The 25,633-nt window shown below is 51.8% G+C and overlaps 8 protein-coding genes across 8 annotated transcripts; 4 read left to right on the forward strand and 4 right to left on the reverse strand.

The window, feature by feature from the left end:
• Positions 1-1,656: 1,656 nt before the first annotated feature.
• Positions 1,657-3,141, reverse strand: J4E82_010388 (uncharacterized protein; the record flags this gene model as incomplete). Its single annotated transcript, XM_051736600.1, has 2 exons — positions 1,657-2,752; positions 2,822-3,141. The coding sequence occupies 2 exons, from the start codon at positions 3,139-3,141 to the stop codon at positions 1,657-1,659; spliced, it is 1,416 nt and encodes a 471-aa protein (XP_051583620.1).
• Positions 3,142-3,660: 519 nt separating this feature from the next.
• J4E82_010389 (uncharacterized protein) lies at positions 3,661-5,278 on the forward strand (the record flags this gene model as incomplete). The annotated part of the gene is made up of 2 exons (XM_051736601.1): positions 3,661-3,666; positions 3,734-5,278. The coding sequence occupies 2 exons, from the start codon at positions 3,661-3,663 to the stop codon at positions 5,276-5,278; spliced, it is 1,551 nt and encodes a 516-aa protein (XP_051583621.1).
• A 242-nt stretch (positions 5,279-5,520) lies between these two features.
• On the reverse strand, positions 5,521-7,609 carry J4E82_010390 (uncharacterized protein; the record flags this gene model as incomplete). Its single annotated transcript, XM_051736602.1, has 2 exons — positions 5,521-6,560; positions 6,625-7,609. The coding sequence occupies 2 exons, from the start codon at positions 7,607-7,609 to the stop codon at positions 5,521-5,523; spliced, it is 2,025 nt and encodes a 674-aa protein (XP_051583622.1).
• A 1,907-nt stretch (positions 7,610-9,516) lies between these two features.
• Positions 9,517-10,422, forward strand: J4E82_010391 (uncharacterized protein; the record flags this gene model as incomplete). The annotated part of the gene is made up of 1 exon (XM_051736603.1): positions 9,517-10,422. One exon carries the CDS (start codon positions 9,517-9,519, stop codon positions 10,420-10,422), a length of 906 nt encoding a protein of 301 aa, XP_051583623.1.
• Positions 10,423-12,497: 2,075 nt separating this feature from the next.
• On the forward strand, positions 12,498-15,513 carry J4E82_010392 (uncharacterized protein; the record flags this gene model as incomplete). The annotated part of the gene is made up of 4 exons (XM_051736604.1): positions 12,498-12,545; positions 12,728-12,813; positions 12,981-13,353; positions 13,402-15,513. 4 exons carry the CDS (start codon positions 12,498-12,500, stop codon positions 15,511-15,513), a joined length of 2,619 nt encoding a protein of 872 aa, XP_051583624.1.
• Positions 15,514-16,885: 1,372 nt separating this feature from the next.
• On the forward strand, positions 16,886-19,513 carry J4E82_010393 (uncharacterized protein; the record flags this gene model as incomplete). The annotated part of the gene is made up of 2 exons (XM_051736605.1): positions 16,886-19,326; positions 19,384-19,513. 2 exons carry the CDS (start codon positions 16,886-16,888, stop codon positions 19,511-19,513), a joined length of 2,571 nt encoding a protein of 856 aa, XP_051583625.1.
• Positions 19,514-20,307: 794 nt separating this feature from the next.
• Positions 20,308-21,287, reverse strand: J4E82_010394 (uncharacterized protein; the record flags this gene model as incomplete). Its single annotated transcript, XM_051736606.1, has 3 exons — positions 20,308-20,478; positions 20,611-20,750; positions 21,260-21,287. The coding sequence occupies 3 exons, from the start codon at positions 21,285-21,287 to the stop codon at positions 20,308-20,310; spliced, it is 339 nt and encodes a 112-aa protein (XP_051583626.1).
• A 3,042-nt stretch (positions 21,288-24,329) lies between these two features.
• On the reverse strand, positions 24,330-25,352 carry J4E82_010395 (uncharacterized protein; the record flags this gene model as incomplete). The annotated part of the gene is made up of 1 exon (XM_051736607.1): positions 24,330-25,352. One exon carries the CDS (start codon positions 25,350-25,352, stop codon positions 24,330-24,332), a length of 1,023 nt encoding a protein of 340 aa, XP_051583627.1.
• Positions 25,353-25,633: the final 281 nt, after the last annotated feature.

A 25,633-nucleotide genomic window follows, 5' to 3' on the forward strand; every position in this document is an offset into this window, starting at 1 on the left:
AGTCTCAGTTCGCGATTCTAAAAAATGTCTTGGCAGTCAATCAGGTCAGTTCACTACCTCCAGACTGACAGTTTGAACCGCAAAGATGAACTGACAACTGACTGATTGACTGATAGCAACTCTGTTCATGACCCCCTCTTCCGCTTTGATTGAAGTGTCCATCTGCTTTGGCTCATGCTTAATACTTGACTGCATACCAATCATGCGTGGCGCTGCAATAGTAGGGTCTGATCCATCAACCAAATTAGTGTTCCGGATCAGTTCCGATCCGTCTTCATATCTTCTCGATTCATCCTCCACGTAATCGTACATGTGCCGATCCCAGTCCCATTTCCAATTTGCGTACGTACGTTTACCCTTATCGACATAAAAGAATCTCTCCAGAGCTTCATCCCATTCCCAGGATCTGTCTTGCTGATACAATCTTGATCCATCCACGTCATTGATAAAGAACCACATTCGTAGTTCACAATCCCATTGCCAACGTGAGCTCGAACCTGTTTTAGATGGCATAGGGCAATCTGTGTAGATCCGCTCACCGTCGTTGATATAAAAAAACTTCTGCGAAGCCTCATCCCAATCCCAGGATATGTCATCCTGCCACACTTTCGACCCATTCACGTGATTGATGTAGAAGAATTGCTGTTGTTCCTTATTCCATACCCATTGTCTCATGCCCTGATCCCCTATCGATCCATTTTGCTGATCTTTGAAGGACAACCTTTCCCAAGTTGAATCCCAAAGTGAACCAAATTTCGTTTTCACTGGCTTTCTGTCCATGCCTCTTTCTTGGACCGAAGTAAGAGACGATCCTGTTCGACGAAATGAGATACGCTTTCTTGAACCCTACCCAATCTTTCCAGTATTCTGGGCGATTTTCCAAACTGAGAAAACGGCTGAACTTCTTATGCTTTGCTGTGATCAGGCTGCAACGACTGTGCAAGTTGCGACAGACCGAGAACTATACGATGCCTGATACGAATTTGTATGGATAAACTCAACGAACTAACTCGACAATGAATCTCGGAATAAGGGTAATACTGAATCGTAGATCCGAGGGATGAAGAAGTCGATAAGACAGATAGCAGGCTGAATCTCAGCCGCAGTAAGCCCCGCCATCATGTCTGTGCACAGGTGCAGCATGTGAACACCACTACCCAATCAGATCCCGTCGCAATAGCAGTCTGAACAGCGGCGAGGTCGCATCCTTTTCGAAGCAGGCGTCTCAGACTCTTACAGATTTACTTCACACTATATGAAACGTCGCTCTATCTGTGCCTGCTCGCTCTCCATACATTACACCGTCCACATAAGCGAACCCGCGAATCACGTACTGCGCCTTCCCGCCAGTCTCACTAGGTCTCAATATCATCGGATACGTACTTCCCAACGCGACGAACACCTCATCGCCAGGCTGCGTAGTCGCGATAGCGCATCCGACCAGCCTGTTCCTCGTAATGAAGATACTGGACTCAGGGTACTGGAAGTCCCACACCGGCTTACCAAAAGCACGTCCGTCTGCACTATTTGACTCTTCCAGCAAGTCACCGGGGATAAATGTAGTCAATATCGCTCGATCGTCAGCCAAAGCGATGGCCAGATATGCGACGAAGTTGTGCAACAGCTCAAGTTGCTCGAACGGGTTGATCTTATGGCTTAGACCAAAGGACAGTGATACTGCGGCAGCCGTGAGGAAGGATCTGGTAAGCGGTAAAGTGCCGTCAAAACTAGCTGCGAAGGTGTGGAGATTGCGCGTCCATAGACCCTTAATTTTGTTTTCCCCTCCACTGAGTCGATGATGGTATTGGCAAAGTTGAGCTGGTTGTACGATTCAGCATGTGTGATAACATCCAGGCTGAAGCCAGACAGCGACAACACATTGGTATCCTTATCGATGCTCCACGCTGGTTTCGTGTCGCCAGCGGGCTTCCACGGCATAGGCTTACCAAACCGAAATGGGTTGCGGAAGAGCATCGGTATGTTCCAGCGCGGAATCCAGGAAGGCTCTTCTTCCCCTGTAATATAGAGCAGTACATCAGCCTTCTCGAAATTTACGAGCGCTGCCTCAACCGAATCACGGTATACTTCACGCGTCGACTTGCTGTAATCTGGATCGAGCATATGGCCATCCTTGGGCAGCTTCATCAAGCCTCGCAGCCCATAGATAGTGTCTCTGGCATCCAGGCAGCCATAGTTAGATGCGAGGTAAAGTATGTTGAGCCATCGCGTCGGTTGCGCAATCAATTCTGAGATAGTCGCGACCCACCAGCAGTTCGCAGGAGAAAACCCGTACGCATCCGAGAATGCAGGCTCCATTATGATATAGCTGGCAACAAGATCGACCCTGTTCCATATTGTCTTCGCATGTCCGACGTTGACCTTCCGGTGGAGGTTGGCGCTGATCTCCTGGATCACCCAAACACGAGTGAAATAGGGATGGGAGTACAACCACACCAGCGACTTCCACATAGTATCCGTGACGAGGTCGATTTTGTTGGGTAAAGGCACATCGGCTCGACGTTTGAGCAGATATTCTTGATATGTGTCTTCGCCGACTCTATGCTCTTCGATCGAGATGCCGAGTTTATCGCAAAGGAAATCGGATACGATTTGGATCGCGTTGATGGCTGTGGCGGCATCACGGTCTTCGGTGTCAGCCCCAAGCCAGATTTGAACCTCTTGCGCGTTCTCGTAGATTCTCTTCATCTGCTTCACTTGCAAGCCGCGTTCTGGTATATCCCTCTGGTTGATGCTACGCATGGTTAGCTCAGGAGATATGACGAGGCTCCATCATGACTGCGGTCTTCAGAATAGAACCTACCATAATGCATCAGCCCACAAGAATCGCGACCTGTCCTCATAACGAAAGTGCGACAAGGCCGTGTGTAGATTCTGAGTGACCTCAATGATATGCCCATCGCAGAAAACAGGTGCCTTCAGTGTTGGGTCGCCCCAAGCGTAAGAGACAGCCTCGTACTCCAGTAGCGACTCCCACTCAACGGTATGAAGCTGGATTGAAACATCGTCGTTAAAGAATCCAGGAAGAAGTTCGGCGATTCTGAGTGACTTCTCACGGGGCAGAATGTCGTAGGTGTAGCTACCGCCCAAGTCGGACCGAATAGCGCCTGCGGAATGAGCCATTGCGGATGAAGTGGAGAATGACACCAAGTGGGGCAGTAGACGAAAGCTTATGTACTTTGGGCTACGCGCATGTCCATAGGCCGTCCCCCACGAATTTCACTCCACGCCCAGCTTTCAGGATTCCTTCTACGATGAAGTTCGGCCATTCATGCTTAAAAATCAGTGCTATGCCGTAATGCTGCAGATGACTACCTAGGCATGGCGACAAGGCGATAGCTGTCTGTGCACACGCGCTGTGCGCACGAAGCAACGATTCGGCTATTGCACGAACATCATCATCCGGAAGTGTTGGCAGGACACCAGGTCATAGCTGTCAGTCACTCGGAATATGGCGCTTCATGCATCTTTAAGAGGGCTCCACCAGACAACATACCGACTGGGATGGTGGACACCAGCCTTGCGTGGAATCGCTTTTGTCACTTCCTTGTCTCCATGTCCTAGACGCGCTTTCGCCTCTTGCGAGGCTGTCCAGGATGAATACCAAGACAACAACGAGCTGTTCGAATTTACCTCCGGTCGATGGATGTACATGAATGAAACTGTTGACCACGCATTGATAGGCCGACTAACATGATCACCTAGTTCCAACGAGTCTCTCCGCCTAGCCGAACGGCGCATGCCTTTTAACGTATCTGAGCTCAAGAGGGTCGCTGCGAAAGCACTCAATAAACCCGTTGAAGACGTCAAGACGTTAAGAAAGATCGCTGAAGGTGGTTTTAATCGTATCCTGGAGGTGACGATGAATGATGGCGCATCGATACTCGCACGTCTTCCCTACCCGTTGACCGTACCACGACGATTAGCAGTAGCAAGTGAAGTCGCGACACTAGACCTCCTCCGTGCGAACGGAATATGTGTACCTCAGGTTCTAGCCTACTCGACTGGTGAGAACGCTGTGTGCGCAGAGTACATGTTGATGGAAAGAACGCCAGGAAAGCCGCTTAGTAGTGTATGGGTTCACTTGACCGATGATGAAAGATTCAAGATCTTGCATCAAATAGTCACCATGGAAGCCAAGCTATTCGCTATGAAGTTGCCAGCCAGTGGCAGCATATACTACTCTCGTGACCTGCCTCCGAAGATGCCCCGGATATATATACCTGGATTGGACAACGGCCTGTGCATAGGTCCGTATGCACACTCAGTATGGTGGTACGGCGAACGCAAGGATCTGGACATCGACCGTGGTCCTCATAATAATCCTCAGCACGTCCTTCGGAGCTTCGCGGACAAGGAGCTAGCCTGGATTCATGCTCACGGTCGACCGCGCTATCCGTCTGACCGTGAATACATCGAATCGTTCGGTCACAAGAAGCAAGATCCTGAAGAACATGCCAGTTCGTTAGAAGGCTACTTGCGTCTTGTTCCTTATCTTGTACCCGCAGATCCAACATCCTACACCCCGACACTTCGACGTCCCGATCTCACTCCCAATAACATATTGATAACCGACAACCTTATCGTAACCGGTTTTATTGACTGGCAACACGCCATGGTTCTCCCTGCTTGGCTGACCGCCGGCATACCACCAGCCTTTGAAAACCACGTGGACGAGGGCTCACGTGGTCTTCAAATTCCAAAACTCCCGGATGACCTTCAGTCTATGGACAAAACCGCACGCGCCAGGGCAGAAGAGCAATACCGACGTCGACACATACATTTCTGGTACCTTGCGTTAACTCGGCAATTGAACGAGCAGCATTGGCGGGCTTATATGGGGCACGACGGAGCTTTCATAACGCGTAACATGTTCCTCCAGGCTGGTATGATCTGGCAAGGCAATAATGCGCATCTCCAGATCGACCTTTCACAAGTCGTCCGCAATTGGTCAGTCTTTGCGTCATCCTCCGCCGACGGCAGTATACCGACCTGCCCAGTCGTCATCGAAGAACAGGAGATGCAGAGAAGGGAAAATCTCAGAATTTCGCTCCAGGAGGGTGATGCGTTTAGAACAAACATGTCGGAGATGATGGGCGTTTTACCTGACGGATCTGTATCGCACGAAAACTTCCGTGTGGCGAAAGAAAGGGAGAGTATGATTAGGGAAGGTGTTTTAACGAAACTCAAAGACGATCCATTGGAAGCGGAGAGAGTGCTCCTGACTTGGCCTTTTCATGACTTTGACGAGGATGAGTAGCGTGATTCTGTTTGCATGTCACTTGTATTGTATGCGTGTCCTTGTATGACACAAGACAACGCGTTATGTAGAGAAGATAGACATTTCCACTCATCATGCGCCGATGCTGTAGAGTTCATGCCTTTCACAATGCCAGTATAGAAGTAACCCTAACGCCCTCAACGCCTCCATTTCTGATGCTCATTTCATTGTATGTACAAACGCTGCAAATGCTAGAAATTGGATCGAAGAGGCTGTCGTCTCTAATCCTCATCGACGTGCCTTTCGGCATTCTGAGAATCTAAGATACCGTCTCTGCACTTCTTGCAGACAAGCAAGGCACAAGAATAGCATTCGTACGCAAGGCTAAATTTGGCTGGCGACTCAGAAAAGATAGTCGATGGTGTCCTGTCGAACTCACGAAGCGTTGAGCCCTGATCTTCCCGCGTTGGGACGATCTTGCTGGAAAACGCCTCGTCGGATGCTCGGTGCCGGAGTCCTATCTCTGAGGTGGCGATGGTGTTACCATAGGTATCTACTACTCGTTCAGAAGAATACTGAACGTCTTCCATCGGAGAAGGCTCGCGTGCTGGCACGCTTTGAGACAGCGGAGAGGACAAGGTGTGGCGGAGATGAGGTGCTGTTCCGATCGCGCCATGGGCTTCAAAGAGTCCACGTGGGGGTACATATGCTCCCCGTCCCCGTCCCCGTCCTCGTCCTCGACCTGCGGTCATGCCCCGTGTAATTCCTCTATCCGCTCCCCTCGCGCCCGCGGGTACAGTCCTCACGTTCGTGTTTTTGTTTGACGCCGCATTGGGTGGTTTGATCTCTGGATGTATCGCACACCAGCATTTCACACATTCCATCTCAGTCGAAGGGTCATTGTTCAGCGCTTTGGCAAGGGTTGTTTTGCATGAATCAAACCCGTGTTCGCAGTCCCATGAGCGGTCTTGATAGTCTTCTGTTGGTTCCTCGCCGAAGTTTAGATCCTGTCGTTGCCAGTAGCGGTGTCCTCCGCCGTCAAGGTTGCGTGGCTGAGAGGCTGGTTGCGGGAGTGCAGTTGCTGCTTCTCCAGTAGTGCCTTGAAGCTGGGGCGCTTCATTAGAAGCGTCAGGTACATCATTCGTGTCAGGCGGGAGTCCGGTATCATCGTGTTGTTCGGGCGACGCATCTTCGTCTTCATCTTCATCTTCATCGAACGACTCGTCATCGTAATCGTCTTCCTCGCCGCAGCCTCCGTTGCAATTGTTGTAATCTTCCATGCAGGCGTAGCAGAAGTGGGCACCACATCGACACTCCATATCTAGGTACAGGCGCAGGAAGTTAGTGTATGTCGCATACGATCTTCGTGCAGGTGAATTACTCACGGTTGCACCCGAACATCCGCTTCAATCCGTGTCCACACTTTGGACACTTCTTATAGCCCCAGCTCTTCAGTAGTTCTGTCGTCTCTGCATCGATGCCGAACTCAGAGATGTTGCACAGACTGTCCGGATGAGCGACTTGACGGCAATCAGGGCAGATACCTGTTTCGCAGGTTGGACATGCGATAGATTTGGAGGTTGGTGTTCCGATACCAGAGTCTGTGCGCTTTCCTTTCCTCTTTGTTACTTCCTCCGGGAGAAGTCGTTCTGGTATGAATGCCGAACATGTTGGTATCGGACAGTAAAACGGATTTGGTGTGAGCCACTCCTCGTACTTTGATCTGAACTCCGCAAACTCCTCCCTTGTCAAATGCGGCTTTGCGTGATGAGGTTGGATCTGTACGCAACACCTCGGAGGCATGCGAGTGGTGTCTTTGCAACATTCCGTGAACATCCTCTTTATGCATGATCCACAGTACGCGCTTCCACATTCTCTGCATGGCTTGATGACCTCTTTTGTATGCTTCACATCCTTGAGACTCGGTAGCTGGGTGCAGCATACAATACACTGCACTTCCGTTTCTTGGATAGGAGCTGGCGGGGCTGGTGCTGGAGAGGGCGGGACCATGGCGACTGCGGGCGTTGGATCAATATCGGTGCCGGCGTACTCGATGGACATCAAGTCACGTTCTGCTTGAGCAAGGCGAAGTTCGGCAGAGATCCTGTATATTTGTTCCATAGCGACGGAAGCTGCAGATGTGGACGACAAGGCGGGGGCGCTGTTGCGCCTCTGCGCAATGGCGGTTGTGGTGATAGAAGTTGCAACGTTGATATCGTCATAGGCGAAAGTGTCTGGTAATTGCGGAGTGATCTCTTGGCGACCTTTTTGCGCGTTTACATGGTCGATGTCGTGATGTTGGGCAGTCGCGACCGGTGAGGCAACAGCCTTCACCTGCGGTCGTACCACGCGAGACAACTTAGAACCCATGATGATTGAGATGGCTTTTGCGACGTAAGATACATGGAACGCTCTGGAAGATGCGGCTTAAATGGAAAGCAAACTTCACTTCGATACGGGGAAGCTTGACTCAGAAAGGCTGTTGACTCAAAGAAAGGCGTTGTGTTGCCTGCAGGCAGCCTTGCGGCGTTGACAGCCATTGGCTTGACCAAGACATCAACAAGACACCCCACATTTGACATGCGCATCTCAGCTGCGACAAGGCTGTGATGCCTGGAGTTCTAACTTGCGCGTCTTTCACGCATGTTGGTTGGATAATTGGCGTTCGTATGGTAGGATCTGGGGGTAAGAGAACGAGGCTGAGCACGTCATCCAAAACCAAGCCTCAGCCCTTGAACCACGCTAAATGACGCCGATACCTACGATACCATAACCGCCATAGAGACGATCTTCTTCCGCCCTTTCTCGTGTGAACAGTGGCGCATGTGGGTGATGGTGCTAGGCGTCCTATGCGCGATCGACTTCTGCATTCACCAGCCACTTCTACCTGGCGCTATACTGAGTTTAGTATGTCACGAGACCATCCTACTCTGACGTATCTACCCAGCCTTTATAAGAACCACAATTCTCCTCTAAATCTAGATATGGTATGGCAAAACGCCTACTGCTACACACTCGCGAAAAGATTGTGGACAATTAATCGTCTACCCTGCTGATGGATGGCTCGGCGCAAAGCCTCTGCAGCTTCAGCTGACACACCACATCGCATAGATAATGCAAGTATTGACCGACCAGAGTGACCACTGCCGATATGATGTCAGCTGTGGCTGAAGTGGCATTGTGCTTGGGGGAATATAACAACAGACTCTTAGGCATCCACGGTCTGGTCCATTTCATGACTTGTCTGCTTTCCATCACTTGTTTTCTTGACAGATACTGCGCGCAATGAATTCTACTCCGCCAGTGCCTCTTCTTCCAATCCGGCCCATTACGCGCTCCGAATCACCATCGTCCGATGGGGATAGCCTCGCGCCGTCGGGACAAACTCCAACTCGTCGGAGCTTCGAAGCAGAAGAAGCACAGGATCCGTTGTTGACCCAGTCTGGTTAGCCGTAACTCCCTGATTGTGGGATAAAATGCAATGCTGATTGCAATTCCTTTGTAGAGCAGAATGCGATCGCAGGGAACTCGAGACGTTCGTCCGCACCCTCAACCAGAAGAGGCACAACAATAGCACAGCCCAGCCCTACTTTACTCACAAAGGGCAAAATCAAACATGCTTTCCCAGGTCTTGTAAGCTGCGCAATTTCTTGGATCCCTATCGCAAGCTTCTATGGCCTGGTATGGCTCCACAAAGATCGAGTAATTAGCCCCTACACAAAGTCAGCTTTCGATGCGGCTATCGTGGGGCTGGGTATCGCGTTCGGCTTGAACGTCGCAAGCGGTCTCAAGGGTATCGCGCTTGATCTTCGGTGGTGGATCCTGAACAGTAGAAAAAGATCGGGTCATGAGGTATGTCGTGCTTGCTCTTCGATTAATGAGCACCTAAACCGCTGATCCAACAAGCTAGGTCGATTCCATAATTCACTGCGACAGCTTGACACAGCTTGTGAGACTCATGTTTGTTACCCAAGAGACGAAAATTAGGTTCATCTGCGGTTGTTGGCTATTGTTGAATATTGTCAGTCTCTCTAGCTACAAAGGTGGCGCATACTGACACTTCCCAGCTAGTTCAAACAGGAATTGCGACTCTAAGTCTGACTTTATCCGGAGATCCAGGTCCAGCGGACATATATCGCGAAAAAGGTCTATCAGACATGGCAGTCGCGAATCTAACGAGATTTGCACCACATCCCTCGCGGTTCCACAATCGCAATTTTGTTGAACGTCTTGCGGCCCATATACTTGGGGATATAGGAAGCAGCTATAATTACACCATGTTACCCCAAGAAGCGCTGAGCGGCACTCCCTGGGCTCAGAATCCTGCAATGTTTTGGAATGCGACCGACCATTGGGAGTACGTATTCCGTGACTCAGCAGTTCTTGACCCTACATCGGCGGAAGAAAACGTACCCCTGAAGGCTGTTTCGATCTATACGGATGATATTGCAATTGCGTCTGGATCGTGTCGAACTCCGACATTCTGGGTCAGTGAAACTGACCGTCTCCTGGTGATCAACATCAACAGCACTGGAGAGGCCGTATACTTTCCTTCCTCTTTGCTTGAGTCTATCCTCTATCTTACCACGCCCGTTCTTACAACACCAACCGCCCAATGCGGACCAGGATGTGGTAATGTCAAAGTTCTTGAACAACCGGCTGGTCCACCTGTTCCTGGCTCAACGATATCGAGTTTTGGATTCTTTTACTATGACTGTAACATAACAGTATCAGCACCAAGATATCTCTCGGCTACAAATGTCGCTATCGCTGCTCAAGCGATTGCACTTTCTGGGGAGCGCCATCCAGAAATATTCACATTGGGACCGGAGACGAGTGAATGGGGGTCTTACACCTATGGTATGACATTCGGAGAACCTCAAAACAACAGTGTAGTAGAGATGGCAAGCCTGCTTTCACGATTCGCTATCGGCGTAGTTGCAGCAGCGGCAGAAACGAACCCGAAAGCGATCGTCCCAGGACATGCGCCAGCACAAGGAGTTAGGATTCAGCTGCGTAGTCCGGTGCTATTCAGTCTAATCCTCGTATCCATCGGCCTGATCCAATCGTGTTTGTTCGTTATTGCGGTAAAGTTTGGTAGCAGGCTTGAGGTTCCTGTGGTCGCGATCTCTCAGCAGGATGAAATTCGGAAACACTTTGTCGCTGAGCCTGTAATCTCTTGAGCTGATGGTCACTTGATCGGTGTATGAAAATGGATTATCTGGGAAGCAAAGGTATCTTTGATGATGCTTTCCTATGTCGAGTAACCGATGTTCGGAGACACCGGCTGCTCCCGTGCATGAGTAGCTGTTCAGCTCAGATGTGGCGATGGAGACGCCAATCTGCTTTTGGCTTAGAGCAAGAGGGGTCCAAATGGCGCACCTGGGACTCCGGGCAAACTTCGCATCGGAGGTACTGGTCGCGACAACTTTTGCGAAATACGTTGTATCCAGTACAGGAAGTGCATGGTGCCACCTTGAAAGTCAAACTCAAAAGCTAGGCTCGACTGCGGGAATGAGGGTTCGGCTCGGTGTAATACGATGTGACCGTGCCGAGATGATAGAGTAATCTTGGGCAAACTTTGCAAGAGTAGAGGCTCTTCAAGTCTCCTTCACCAGCTCTCGTGAAATGCGCAAGTATGCTCGTATTGGCATCTTTCCATAGAGCTCGTGAAAGTTTGGTAGACTGCTGCAGCTAGACGTAATGTGTGCCATGGAGCGAGGTACGTAGCATGAGCGACTCATGCAAGACGTCGGAGGAAGACGACTTCTAGACTGACCACAGTCAGCGGTATACCTTATACGCGCGAGGCTATATATTAGCTTCCACGTTTATTAAGGTGAGATCGCCACGCTGAGAGACGGGTTCTTGGGTATCGCTAGATTATTCTTAGGACGCGCAGCGAACCTGGCTAGTTATGCCTCCAAGTATCAGAGTTTGCAAGCTACTGATGTACCCTGAGGCGAACTTGAAGTCGAAGGTACATCACACCATCTTCAACCTGGTGACTAACAGAGCGGCACAGCCAAGTTTCGCGGAACGCTGGTAACATGCCGAACGTCTTACCGACGGATCGCGGTGCCGCCTTGTATCGACGCGATACTGCTCTAAGGTAGAGGAGTAGCACAACTGGGTCAGCGTCGGAGACAGGTTACTCTGACAAGATACGTGACGTGAGTGACTTTCCCATGTACTACCTGCCGTGTGGGGCAGTCCACGAGAGCACCCTGGTGCTTACTAGATCACCCGGTGGAAAAGTTCTCAAGCGCACTCGACCGGTTGCTAACTTGCTGGAAACCAAACGCCGAGGTAGGAGTCGGAACGTTACTGTGAGCTTACGAACGGATCCAATTCCGCAAACGGTATTGCCGAAGATTCGCCAATGTATAATGCGGGTGCTCCATGAAAATACTGGGTCTACCCCGAGGAGCTACACCGGCCGATTGTACAGCCCAACGGAGTATCGGACCTCACATCAGGCGCTACCATGTAGTTGCTAGACACCAAGGCTTGCGACTATGGGGCGCAGTTCGATGAAAGCTGGCATACGACATCGACCCCGCACTGCGTGTCTTGCCCTGGGCTTGGAGGTCGTGGGCCAGCCAAATAGCTCGCCTCACGCACCCCCAATTCCCTAGCTTGGCTTTGTTGTGGCGTTCGGAAAGGGCTTTCGAGAGGAGCTTATATGCACGTCCAGGGTTGACGTAGGTATATGACGATGTACATGGCCGGGGCAATTGACGCGACCGTGCACACAGGTTGAGCGCGACGGGACAGAAACAATACTTCTGCTCTTCCCTTGTGGAGCTTCCCTGACGTGATGCAGCTGCATGTAGGCCATGGTCGCTGCATATATGCAGGACGTTTGACTGAGCAGAGAGCATGTGATGGGGCTTCCAAGGAAACATCGGGGCCAGAAGACAGAGCGGACGCCCCGGGTTGAGCTCCATCGAGTCATTGAGGGCACCAAGGGCGGAGATCAGCAGGTTCTGCACATGCTCCCCGCAAAAAAAGAGCCAGCCGCTTGCGCCTGGGGTTGTGACGGCGCATGGTGCTAGGGGACGGATAGCTGGGGAAGCTATGCCCTGCCCTTGTCACTTGCTGCTCATCGCAGTGAATAAAGGCTGCCATGGTGCCCGTGAAATTTGGCCTGTGTCTGCGAGCGCTCTCAACTCCTACTTACATGTTAGCACAGTAAATTTAATTATTACTGTGTACTTGTACATCTCAACTCGCGTTTCCCAGCCAGCCAGACGTCATGCTGTGGCTTGCACAAGCATTATTGGCGGGCCTTGCCCATGCCCAGGTACGTCTATTTGTTTTGTAGCTACGCCTCGCAACAGCATTGTCGCTGCGAGATATTCATGTCAAAGCTGCGAAAATGCTGCCTGATTTTGCGCATCTTTTTGTTGCTCTTTTCCCATTCTTCCGTCCAGTACAATTCAACCTTGCAGTCGTGTTTACGAGCTTCCGCTGACAATAAACAAGTATTCTAACAACACCACACCGGGCGCAAATGACACCAGCAGTAGTCCTTTGGACTTTGCTGACAGCCCACCTTTCTACCCATCTCCGTACGTACAAACCCGACGTTTTGCGCAATGCGACCCGCTAGAAGTGCGCTTGACAAGTGTGGGGAAGAGCGAAGGAGTGCAGGCTCCACTAAACTTCACACTCGGCAGTCGCATTGCGCGAGACTTTATTCCGACATCCGAAGACACCTTTACTGACTTCACAACAGCTGGGTAGAGGACACTACCGGCGACTGGGCCGATGCCATTACCAAGGCAAAGGCATTCGTCAGCCAGCTGACTCTTCTCGAGAAGGTCAATCTCACTACCGGAACAGGATGGCAGAGTGAGGCCTGCGTCGGCAACGTCGGCGCCATTCCCCGTCTCGGCTTCGACTCTTTGTGTATGCAAGACAGCCCTCTGGGTATCCGTTTCGCAGACTACGTCTCCGCTTTCCCAGCCGGAGGCACTATTGCTGGATCATGGGACCGTGGCGAGTTCTACCAACGTGGTTACCAGATGGGTCAGGAGCATCGCGCAAAGGGTGTCGATGTGCAACTTGGTCCCGTCGTCGGTCCTCTTGGTCGCAACCCCAAGGGTGGCGTAAGTTTATCAACTTCATCACCATGATATCTACTGACATATACTCAGCGTAACTGGGAAGGTTTCTCTCCCGACCCCGTCCTGTCTGGCATTGCTGTCGCCGACACCGTCCGCGGTATTCAGGATGCCGGTGTAATTGCTTGCACCAAGCATTACATCATGAACGAGCAGGAGCACTTCCGCCAGCCCGGTCAATTCGAAGACTTTGGTTTCGTCGATGCGATTAGCTCCAACTTGGACGACAAGACTCTGCACGAGCTGTACTTGTGGCCCTTTGCCGATGCCATCCGTGCTGGAACTGGCTCGATCATGTGCTCTTACAACAAGGTCAACAACTCGCAGGTTTGCCAGAACTCGTACCTACAGAACTACATCTTGAAGGGCGAGCTCGGCTTCCAGGGATTCATCATGTCTGATTGGGATGCCCAGCACTCTGGTGTTGCTTCCACTCTTGCTGGTATGGACATGACCATGCCCGGTGACACCGACTTCAACTCCGGCCAGTCCTTCTGGGGACCCAACCTTACAATCTCCATTCTCAACGGCACCGTTCCCCAATGGCGTCTTGACGATGCTGCTGTCCGCATCATGGCCGCCTACTACTACGTCGGCCTTGATGAGTCTATTCCCGTCAACTTCGACAGCTGGCAGCGCGACACATACGGATACGAGCACTACTACGCAAAGACTGGTTACGGACTTATCAACCAGCATGTTGATGTCCGCATGGACCACTTCCGCTCCATTCGCCGCACTGCTGCCAAGTCCACTGTCATGCTCAAGAACTCTGGCGTTCTCCCTCTTACCGGAAACGAGAAGTGGACTGCTGTGTTCGGCAACGACGCTGCTGAGAACGAGTACGGCCCCAACGGATGTGCTGACCGTGGTTGCGATAATGGTACCTTGGCTATGGGCTGGGGTTCAGGAACCGCTGACTTCCCTTATCTCGTCACTCCTCTCGAGTCTATCAAGCGCGAGGTTACTGACAATGGCGGTGTCGTTACTTCTGTTACTGATAACTACGCCTACACTCAGATCCAAGCTATGGCTAGCCAGGCTGACACCGCTATCGTCTTCGTCAACGCCGATTCTGGTGAGGGTTACATCACCGTTGATGGCAACGCTGGTGACCGCAACAACCTCACTCTTTGGCAGGGTGGTCAGACTTTGGTCCAGAACGTCTCCGCGCTGTGCAACAACACCATTGTTGTCATCCACTCTGTCGGCCCTGTCCTTGTTGACAGCTTCTACGACAACGAGAACGTCACCGCTATCCTCTGGGCCGGTCTTCCTGGCCAAGAGTCCGGTAACGCTATTGCCGATATCCTGTACGGCCGCGAGAACCCCGGTGGCAAGCTTCCTTTCACTATCGGCAGCTCCGCACCTGAGTACGGTCCTGACCTGATCTACGAGCCCACCAACGGCCACGGCAGCCCCCAGGACAACTTTGACGAGGGTGTCTTCATCGACTACCGTGCCTTTGACAAGAACGACATCACTCCCATCTACGAGTTCGGTTTCGGTCTCTCTTACACTACCTTCGAGTACTCTGACATCAAGGTCGAGAAGAAGGCAGCCGGCCCATACCAGCCCGCTACTGGCCAGACTATCGCCGCGCCCACTCTCGGCAACTTCAGCCGTGATATTGAGGAGTACCAGTTTCCCGCCAACGCTACCCGCCCGGCTACTTATATCTTCCCCTACCTCAACTCGACCGACCTTGCTGAAGCGTCGCAAGACCCCGAGTACGGTGTCAACCACACCTGGCCTGCCGGTTACGCCGACGGCTCACCCCAAGCTCGCATCCCCGCTGGTGGCGCTCCAGGTGGCAACCCCGCTCTGTGGGACGTCCTTTTCACTGTCGAGGCTACCATCACCAACAACGGCACTGTCTCTGGTGACGAGGTTGTCCAGGCTTACGTTGCGCTTGGTGGACCTGAGGACCCCAAGGTCCAGCTCCGTGGCTTTGACCGCTTGAGCATCCAGCCCGGTCAGAGCGCTACATTCCACGCCGACATCACCCGCCGTGATGTTAGCAACTGGGATGTTGCCTCCCAGAACTGGGTTATTTCCGAGTACCCCAAGACGGTGTACGTCGGTGCTAGCTCGCGCAAGTTGGTTCTTAGCGCTGAGCTTGACACCAGCGACTACACCTCTTAGAGGGAGTCGTAGAGGGATGTTGTATTTTGGATAAAATAATGTTCAATCCTTAATTCTCTAGTCATAGCTAGTATTATGAAGACACGATACTTGTACATATAGCATGAATGTGTTGAAATGAAGTGCACTCGCCTTGCCTGTCAAATTTCCTAATGAAACCGCCACACCCATAGCTGAACCAATCGAGAGCACACGCCTGTTGTGCCTCATCCCTTTGGATTGAGGGGTAAGCCGTATCGCGGGCCGGGGGCGCTTCGGCGCGGAGCTTCGATGACGATGTAGAGTCAACAAACGCGTCTACGAGGTCACAAATGCAGCTAACGGGATGCAAAATCAATGCGTCACGCGACGAACGCCCGGGGTTGCGATCGTATGCAGGGCATAGGACAAACATTTCTAGGACGTTCTTCATGACCGTGTAGTAAACTACAGGAAGCGAGTGAGTAAGCGTCAGCGGATGGAAGCGGCAACGATTGGCGACTTTTTGGTGTTGGTGTGGGTGTGGGCCGTTGGCAGCGATCCTGTTGGCGACATGCGAACGGTTTTCAAGCCCTGATGCATAGCGTCATTGTTTGCTTGGCGAATCGAACGCGCACAGATTACCAGCGTTTTGGAGTCGCGATGGGCAGAAAAGAAAACCCCAGCGTGCAGCGAAGGGAAACGGATGTCATATGGCCATCATCCCGCCCGGTACCGTCGCAGGGCTTGAATGCAAAGTCTGGGTCGCTCAGGCGCAATTTGGGCGCGCTCAGCTACCGCGTTATTTTGATCACGGGCTTCCAAGGTTGTGCGCACGGATAGCAGCTTGGTTTCCTTCGACCAAGGCGACGTAATTTGTCCCCTTCTGCGGCTCTGCTCCATTATCTCTCTATCGATAGCCAATTCATTATCCTGACCCCTTCACGCGCCTCGGCCAACTGTCATCACCGTCCCCCCGCACGCGTCGCGCATCATCTCGCTGCGAATTGAGGTCATCGCCACGTTGCGCTAGCCAGCAAAGTCGCGTCGTGCTTGAATAACAAACACCTGGAAACGTCGACGCTTCCGACGCCGACCGCAGTCTTCCTTCTCGTCACCACCCAGCTGCGACGCCTGTTCTCGGACTGCTCCCACTCCCTGGAAGACGCTTTCCTAACGCGCGCATTGTATTGGGAACCCGAAGCCAACGTTTCGCGGTAAGCAGCACCCCATTTCCGCGTGTGTCGAGTCCCTTGGTGGGGCGGGCTGGCTGGTATTCGCACCCGTGTCTGTGGCTGGCTCGTCCCTCCCATGGTCCGCTGTCACCACCACCACAAACAAATAGTTGATACATGTACACAACACTCGCTGATTCTTTCCCCTCTCCGTACAGAGTCTCTCGCCCGTATGCAACATGTCGACCCGTAGAACTGGACTACGCTCGCGTAGAGACGCTCAACAGCAGTCTGAACCTGACACGCCAGATGCCACGCCCTCGCGGAAGCGTAGGCGGGTGAGCAGCCCAACCACTACCAGTGTTGCGGCGAACTTGTACTCACTCGCACAGTTGAATGGCTCCGCCCAAGAGGCGCCTGCCCCAGCCGCCGCAGACCCTCCCCGTACACGCATCACCGAATCCGTCGCTAGTAACGACTCCAACACGACACTGCCCAACGGCGGAGACGCAGACACTATGGATCCCATAGAGCGCCAGAACCTCGTTATCGCTGCCCTCCGCGTGCCCAGCTATGTGCCCAACGCCGCCATCGATTATGCCAACGACCTACAGTCTCAGCGCAATGAGGGTAAGAACATCGCGGCCTTTGCCAAGATTGCTGCGCGCGACTGGTGCTTCTTCGTTCAGGACACGCAAGTTAGAATCGGTCGTGTAGACTCGAGAGAACGCAACAACCAGCAGGGCTCCCAGCCTGATATCGCCGGGCTGCCTACCAGTGAGCCTCATCGCCAGGACTGGGGCGTGCACATAGATCTTGGCCCTGAGCGCCAGATCTCCCGCGTCCACGCCGAGATCAACTTCGAGATTGATGATCAGCAGTGGTACATCACTGTCAACAGCCGTAACGGCCTCAAGCTGGACGATCGCCATCTGACCAGAGGAGACAAGGCGCCTCTGCACTCGGGTATCTGTATCAGCATCATGAGCACGCAGATGTTGTTCCTGCTTGCCAATCAAGAAGACCACTTCCATCCCATGTTGTGGCGTCAAGTCAAGAGCGAGGATGCTGCTGAGTCTGACAACGATGGCAACCCGCCGCCCAAGTCGCATCAGCATGCCCATCCTAGCGGACCTACACCCAAGCGCGATCATTACGATCCGTTCCCACCGTCTTCACACCCCCGCAACAAGCACCAATCTTCACAAGCATACTACAACCAGATGACATCCACACCAGGCTACCCACAACCTGGCACGCCGATGACTTTCCGAGGCGAGAAAGACCCGCGCGGCAAGGGCTCGCCTGCTACCTTCTCTCGCGCAGTCGTGTTGGAGACTGGAGACAATACCGACTATAGTTTAGACGCTAATAAAGATGTCAAGCCGCCTCACAGCTATGCCCAGCTCATCGGCCAAGCGATTCTTAGCAGCGAGGAAGAGATGCTCACACTTGCGAACATATACGACTACATCAAATCTCGGTATGCCTTCTTCCGGTACACAAACAGCGGCTGGCAGAACAGCATCCGGCACAACTTGTCTCTTAACAAGTCGTTCGCCAAGGTTGCACGCCGTACCGATGAGCCTGGCAAGGGCATGAAATGGAAGATCGCGGATTCCGAAAAGGAAGAGTTCATCAAGAAGCAGCTGCTGAATCCTCGTAAGGGAGGTGGAGTTCAGATCGGATATCGCATAGAAGGCTCCGGGCCTAGTTCACCCGCGCTAGGAAATCCGTCCCAGGCCACCGAGCGCCTCGTTGGTGCTCTGGATTGTGATACTCGCAGTGGTCAATACTCTGCCCGTGTCAAGTCGCCTCCACGATCTGCTACGCCTCCGCTATCGTCCGTTCCCATGGCAAACGAATCGTACACTCCGGATCGCGGCCCACGTCCGTTTGGAGGCTTCAAACAATCACCGACTATACGTGACCAGGATCGCTTCGTTACTCCAGCGAAGCGCCTCATGTATGGTGCCAACGAAAGCCAAGGTCTCCCCCATATCAAGCAGGATGATCGCAACTTGGAATCCTCACCTGGTGTAGACCCTGTCAAACAAAGCGTCCCAGGTATGAAGACTGACGTGGGAAACTCACCGCCGACTTTGTACTCGGATGCTGGATCGCACCATATGAGCGGTGGTTACGATGCCGGTCGAATGAACAATGCTCTTGTAACGCCACTTGTCTCTCGCCATGCGCCTCGTCTCGCACCTCCCAGTACTGCCCAGATGCCTAGCCAGTACATGGCATTCTCCAGCCCTGCACCTTTCTGGAAGTTCGTCGACCTCCCCAGCACACCCGCCAAAGCACCTCTCGAATTGAGTCCTATCAAGCTGCAGCGTCCAGACTTCAAAGACGGTGATGACGAGGACCATCCAAGTTCACCGCCCATGCTGCCAGATAATAGCGCGGAGCCTGAAGATGAGGAAGACCGGGACCAAGACGGTGATGATAAAGCCGACGAAGATGAGGATGTTGGTCCGGAAAGTCCAAGCCGCACTGTCTCTCGACCTGTTAGTCGCCGGGATCTTGGAAGCCAGCATCAACGCTCGCGATCAAACAGCAATGTCAACGGACTTGGATTGGGTATTGTCGGCAATGGAGGAATGGTACGAGGTGCTAGCTTGACAAGCTTTGAGGAAGAAGCCGAGCCTGAAGAGGAGAGCTACGATCTTTCAAAGTAAGTCACAGTGTCGTATCCATTGTGGGTAGAACGTAGTATACTAACAAACAGCAGGGGTTTCCAGAAAATTGGCTCCTTCCACCGCAGCATGGCACAAGCCCACGGCCTCGGCAGCATTGGTAGTCGGGCTACGGCTACACCGCCTCCTCATCTGAGTCGCACAAGTGTCCCTGCGAACATGTAGGATTTATCAACGGAGCCCACGAGGAGGTCTAAGCACTCCTGTGTCGCGCTGTGGTACAAGATTCACGCTTCCGACCACTAAGACTATGCGGATATATCTTACGACAGCAGCCTCTACGCTAGCCAACATTTCTATGTCGCCGAGCTCGTGTCCTTATGGTTTCCAGGGCAATGCTTACTACGAAGAAGGAACGTTGATCATGGATGGTTTTATAACGGCTCTCTCATTCTGCTGTTGAAATAAGGTGTTTGCGATGGCGTGTCTATCAGCATGGAGTTCCAGGGTTGTTGTTTTATTCACTGTATCTTTTTCCGACGCATTATGCTTTATCGCATAGGTATCATGTCGATCGGTCGATTCACTCCGCTATGGCGTTTACGGGTCGTAGCATTGACTGGATATGGGAAGCGTTATGATGATGATTGCATGATCAGTCTTTCCAGTTTTGCATCATTCAGAGAATGGATCATGTGGTATTCGGATCGCAGAGGTGTGGGAATCAGGAGTACATCAGTAGTACTAGAGAAATGAAAGTATATTTGTAACTTTGGGTGTGCCTTGGTTTGTTGATGGTGGGTCTGGGAACGAAGAGAAGATCAGATGTGAAAACACACAGACGAGCGTCTCTCAGTCACTAGCAAGAAATGGCATGGCCGTGTATCGACACGAAAGATAGCGTAATCTCTTCTCATTGCCATTCTTCCAGCTACCCATGCAAATATATATGCTACGGTATCCCACTTTCCCACTCCTCTCAGCCATCCGTGCTCCCTCAGACCATGAAATAGTCCAGTCTAGTTAATCTCCTTGTGCGGGAACCACTTGCTCGCCTTGAGGTTCTTCTCCTCAAGCGGCGCATCCAAGACACCCAATCGCCTTATCTCGCCCGCTGAAGGTGCGTCGTCGCGTTTGATGTTGGCTTCGGCCTTGCGGTACGCGGCCTGGAGGGCGAGGGTACGGGCGGCCTGGATGAGTTGTGAGTCAGCGTAATTCAAGACTGGGTGAATGGTCGGAAGGTTGGATAAGGGAAGGGTACAGAAAAGATGTGAGGATGGGGATTGGTATATGCATGCTAGATAGTATGGGTATGTACGCACCTCCTTCTTGTGGTGAAGGCACTCGTAGTAGTCCTCAAGGACGGGTGCGCATTTTGCTTTGCCCGAATCGTCTTCGGCGTTTGTGTTTGTGGTGTAGCATGCTAGGACTTCTTGCCAGAAGGGGAAGCAGCGGGATGGGCCTGGGATATCGTGTTAGCACTGAGCCAGGTTTTGGCGTCTGAATTCTGTGGTCAGAGAGCTTTGAAGGTTTGTAGCGGCGCGTGTGAGAAGGTCGGCGGAAGCGGGGAAACGGAGTGAGCAAGCGGATGGCTCTGGCAACGTGGGAAGCGGACAGGCTTTTCGAGACATGATGTCGCGCCTTTGAAATCGAGAGACCCTCTCCGGGCTGTTGATGGTATAATTTGTCGTGTTCGCGCGCTTTGGTCTTGCCGTAGGAGCAGCGCTGTCTTCGTATAACTGCGGCTTGCCTACGACCAAATGCTGCTGCCGGATCTAATTCCACCTGTTCTTCCATGTATCTTTAAAGGGCTCGTGTATTCTGCGTGTGTGGTTACGTCGTGTGGTCGTCGTTGTTGCTCTTCGCATTTGTTCAAGATTCACTCTTCGTGATGCCATTGCGCTCGCTCCGGTGCGTCCGCCCCCCTCCAAAGCTCCGAATAATAACCCCCAGAAAGCGAAGTGTACGTACCACCAGCAAGTCCGTATCCTGAAGCCATTGTCGCGGTGTTTAAGTGGGGGTCTCAAGTCGCGATGTGCAGCTGCTGTGAACTCGGCCAGCTTTGGTTACGTCAGCAGCGCACGGCCCCTTGTATGCAATCCATCCAATGCCGTTGGTGAGCCGCGCCGTGCACACCTGAGAGCTTGGTACAAGTCTCCCGACTCTTGTCTCATCAAGTACCAGCTGTATCAATTACTCTTGCGCAACTACGCTTCTGTCAGGGCTTTCGCGGATGTCGATTGAGTATTACCGCAGCGCTCGAACGCGTTCCCAGTGTCTTTGGAGTACTTTGCTCATATTACTTTCATGATACGCTGCAGGCATGCAGGCTGACTACCGCTAATCGTTATTTGTTCATTGCATACATAGAACAGCGCCACAGCCACACATCCTGGCGGTATGCGTCATGTGCTCTTCTTTATATAAGCTTACCAGGCTGCAGCTTTTCGTCAACGTTCTTCAGTCCGATGCAGGCGCTTCCATCGCACACTTCCTCGGACCTTGGTCGCATCGCAATAAAGATCAATCCTCTTGGACGAATCCTCTGAAAGTTGACTAGTTTGGTCGACTTCGGAATGTCGTTACTAACACAAAAGGTCCCCCTCCCCCAAGATATGTCTGACAGAAAAGACTACTGTGTTGGCTGCGAGGCATCACTAGTTGACGAATTGGTGGAAGGTGATCTGATGGATGGTTTTTCGGACGACATTTATTTCGAAAATGCGCGTGACAACAAGACCTTCGCGAACATGGTCGCAGGATCGGAAAATGGTTGTCGCAATTGTATCTTGTTTCTAGATGCTTTATCTTCTATATCAAGGAGCAAGGACCAGAAGAGATGTCGATTTACAATAACACCTAGTGGGAACCGGAATCTATCGATCTATTTTAAGGTCCTCGGCGATGAAGAGACGGAATCCATTTTTTATGCAGGTATTTCGTCAATCCAGTATGTCATATTGAACTAAACACCCGTTCGAGTTAATAAATTATACAGACCAACCACAAGCGACCGAATCTTGCGACTCTGTTGTTTGGAACCTCAAAGAATATCGCGCACTGTCGGAAAACACCTCTTCACATGAAACTCTTGATCTAATTGCGAATTGGGCAACTCATTGTGTAGAATGCCACGAGCATTGTCCACAACGACTAACCAGTCGATTGCCGAAGAGGGTCCTCAAAATCACGGCTGATCACGTATGTCTCAAAGAGACACCCAATGTCTCAGCTCCCTACGTTTGTCTGAGTCATTGTTGGGGTCCATGCGGTCCGGCTATCAAACTGACTGCTGATACTGTGGAGCTTCTGTGTAAAGGCTATGCCACATCCGATTTGCCCAAGACATTCCGAGATGCGGTTAACTTTTGCAGACGTCTAGGTATTGATTATCTTTGGATTGATGCACTATGTGAGTTCATATGCAGAAATGGAATTTATGAGAAAACTGCGGCTAACGGGTCTAGGTATCCTTCAGGACAGCCAAGAGGACTGGAAAGAAGCTGTTGCCACGATGGCAAATATCTATGAGCATGCATACACGACCATCGCAGCTACATCTGCCCAAGATAGCAACGGCGGTCTGTTTTCTTCTGCTCGCCCTCTCACGACACGCCTGGACAAGCATCCCCACCTATACATTCGAGAGCGCCTGCGAACTTTTCCTAGTTACTCTAACGCTTTTCCTAAGCACTCTTATAACAAAGATCTAAAACGGTGGCCGCTTCTGACTCGCGCTTGGGTGTATCAAGAGCGAAGGCTCTCGACCCGCACCGTACACTTTGGCGAACATCAAGTATACTGGGAATGCCAGACTTGCTTTGCCTCAGAGGATGCTAGTGAAGATAAAGTCTGGAAAACAGACCCTAATGGCCTTGAAGAAGATATCGGGTGGGGTGATAAGATTATGGATAGTACAAAACAATGGCAGAAAACCATATCGGAGTACACCAACCTCAGACTGACCTACGATAGCGATCGTTTGCTAGCTATCGCAGCGTTGACCGATAGGATGTCGCGGCTACGACGATCAGACGACGTCTACATCGCGGGATTGTGGAGAAACAGCATGCTCTCGGACATGTTGTGGACGTCAAATCCTTTCGAATCGGGGGAATGGGGGCAGCCTCGTGAATCGCGCCCTGCGCGTCTGGTCCCCTCTTGGTCTTGGGCATCGGTTCAAAACGCAAAGATCATTTGGTCTAGTTACGTATTTCCAGACACGACTAAGATTGTCAGCCTGAATTATACTGTGATAGGCGCCGCTCATCTTGGAGAAGTCTCCAATGCCAGCATCGTTTTAGGACACATGTCCTTGGTCTGACTGGCACAGAGATATCGTGTCCACCCTGGTCATCAGATATCATCGGCGACATAGTCAGATCCTCTCCACCCATGGGATCATTCGGACGGAACAACAGCGTGGATATCAACTGTTCTTTTCGTCAAGACTACGATTTGACAACAGCCGATCCACCGTATATACGTGGGTACGTTCTGAAACTTCTAGTGTCGCATCTGGATCATCGTGTCCTAGGCGGAATTGTGGTTCGGCAAATGATTGAGAAGCCCGTACAATGGGAAAGAATTGGCTTTCTCCTAATCTTCTTCACTAAAGCCGAAAGATCCAGTGAAAGTGTGTCTGGAGGAATGCCGTGGTGGGGAGATGACAAATGGGAAAGACGAATTGATGAATTGATGCGGTCGTTGCCCATGGAAGAGGTGAAGATCGTCTGAGACTCCACACTACAGCCTGAGTTCAAGTCACCGATTCCCGCCAGAAAGCTGAGTCATCGTCATTCCAGTCACTTATGGCATACGATAGACCTGAGCAAATGATGAGAGAGTTCGAATTTCATAAGTGCCGGAAAAATGAGTACAGCCATTAACCTTTGTTCTAGCTACCCAGTCTGAATACTACATAGACAGCAAACGAAGAAGCCGACACATGAACCCCACCTGCATATCCCAGGTTCGGTCATAGTAATCCCAAATAACACTAGCCCGCGCGCATCCCCTAGTCCAAACACTAGGATTCACGCTACGTGATGGGTACGTTGATGCCTCGTACACGACGGAGGTACCCAGCCTCATCTGGTTTCCATTTCTTCTTACCCGGCTCCGTCATCTTAGCCTGGACTCGCGCCGCCAACTCGGCATCCTTCTTCTTCTGCGCGTCCCACTTGGCCTGTTGAGTTGCTGCCCTCTCCTCTGATTGCTTCTGGCGCTGCTGATACATCAGTCTATCAGACTCTTCCTGAAGCTTTGCCTTCGCATCAAGCCAATTCTTCTTGTCAACGTAGGCCTGGTGCTTCTGCATCTTCTTCTTGGCCTCTTCCACCGCGACACCGAAGCGCTGGTTGGTCTTCAAGTACGCCCCGTAGTCATCCGGGTCTGGAATCTGGCACTCATATTCCAATCTCGCGATGGCATTAACGACTTTCCGGAAGATGTTATCGCCGACCGGGGTTTGGACGGCAGAAATGGCGTCGATATCGGCGTAATCTGGGAGAGAACCGGAGCTGATACGTGCCCAGTACCAGTTGAAGAGATGCTGGGTGTAGACATTCATTCCGAGAAAATCTGCAGCGCTACACAACTGGAGATCCCAGTACGTCGACTGGTAAGAGTGCAAGTCCTTGGCGAACTTGTTCCAGGTAGTCAAATCCATGAAGTGCTTGATCAAATCCTTCACTGGTTGGACTTCGAGATTCGTGGGAAGCTTGATGATGCATGGCTCGGTGCCATTGGTACCTGCTACCATTTCCTTCTTGGTCGACGTCGCACGGAAGAGAGCGATGGGTATATCTGTAACGACGTTGCCCTCGCTGTCGGTGATCTGCACCTTGGGTCCCGTAGCCAGGAGCTTGCGGTCACCAAAGGACAAGGGGTAAATCTTGCCAGCATCCACAACTTTGACCTCGGCTTCTTGTTGACGCGCCTTCGAACCAGGAGCGGTGACAAAAGCATTGACGAGAACGGAGGATGCCGCTGTAGGAGATGCTATAGGTGTCTTCTTTGCATCTCTAGTGGCAAGCTTCTGAGCCAGCGACATAGGAGCCATCTCTACGCTGAGCGTTCCGAAAGGATAGTCAGGGTCGTAAGGATCGGGGTGGATCGATGTTGATATGTAGGTGGATTGGTAGAGTTGAGAATGAATCTCGTGTCCGGTATGAGTAGAGCTAGGCGGAGGAAAAGGGGGACTTTATACGCAGAGGGAGGTGCCGAAACAACAGTGAATGTATGACACGTTTGGGACACTGAGAAGCGGAGGTCTGCGGGTAGTCCTTTTCATGTATCAAGGAGCGGCGGGAAACTACTTTCACTGCTTCGACTGAATTTACT

This window comes from Alternaria postmessia, assembly GCF_024291825.1.
Source record: "Alternaria postmessia strain BMP 2775 chromosome Unknown scaffold_123, whole genome shotgun sequence".
In the NCBI taxonomy this organism is placed as follows: Eukaryota; Fungi; Ascomycota; class Dothideomycetes; order Pleosporales; family Pleosporaceae; genus Alternaria; species Alternaria postmessia.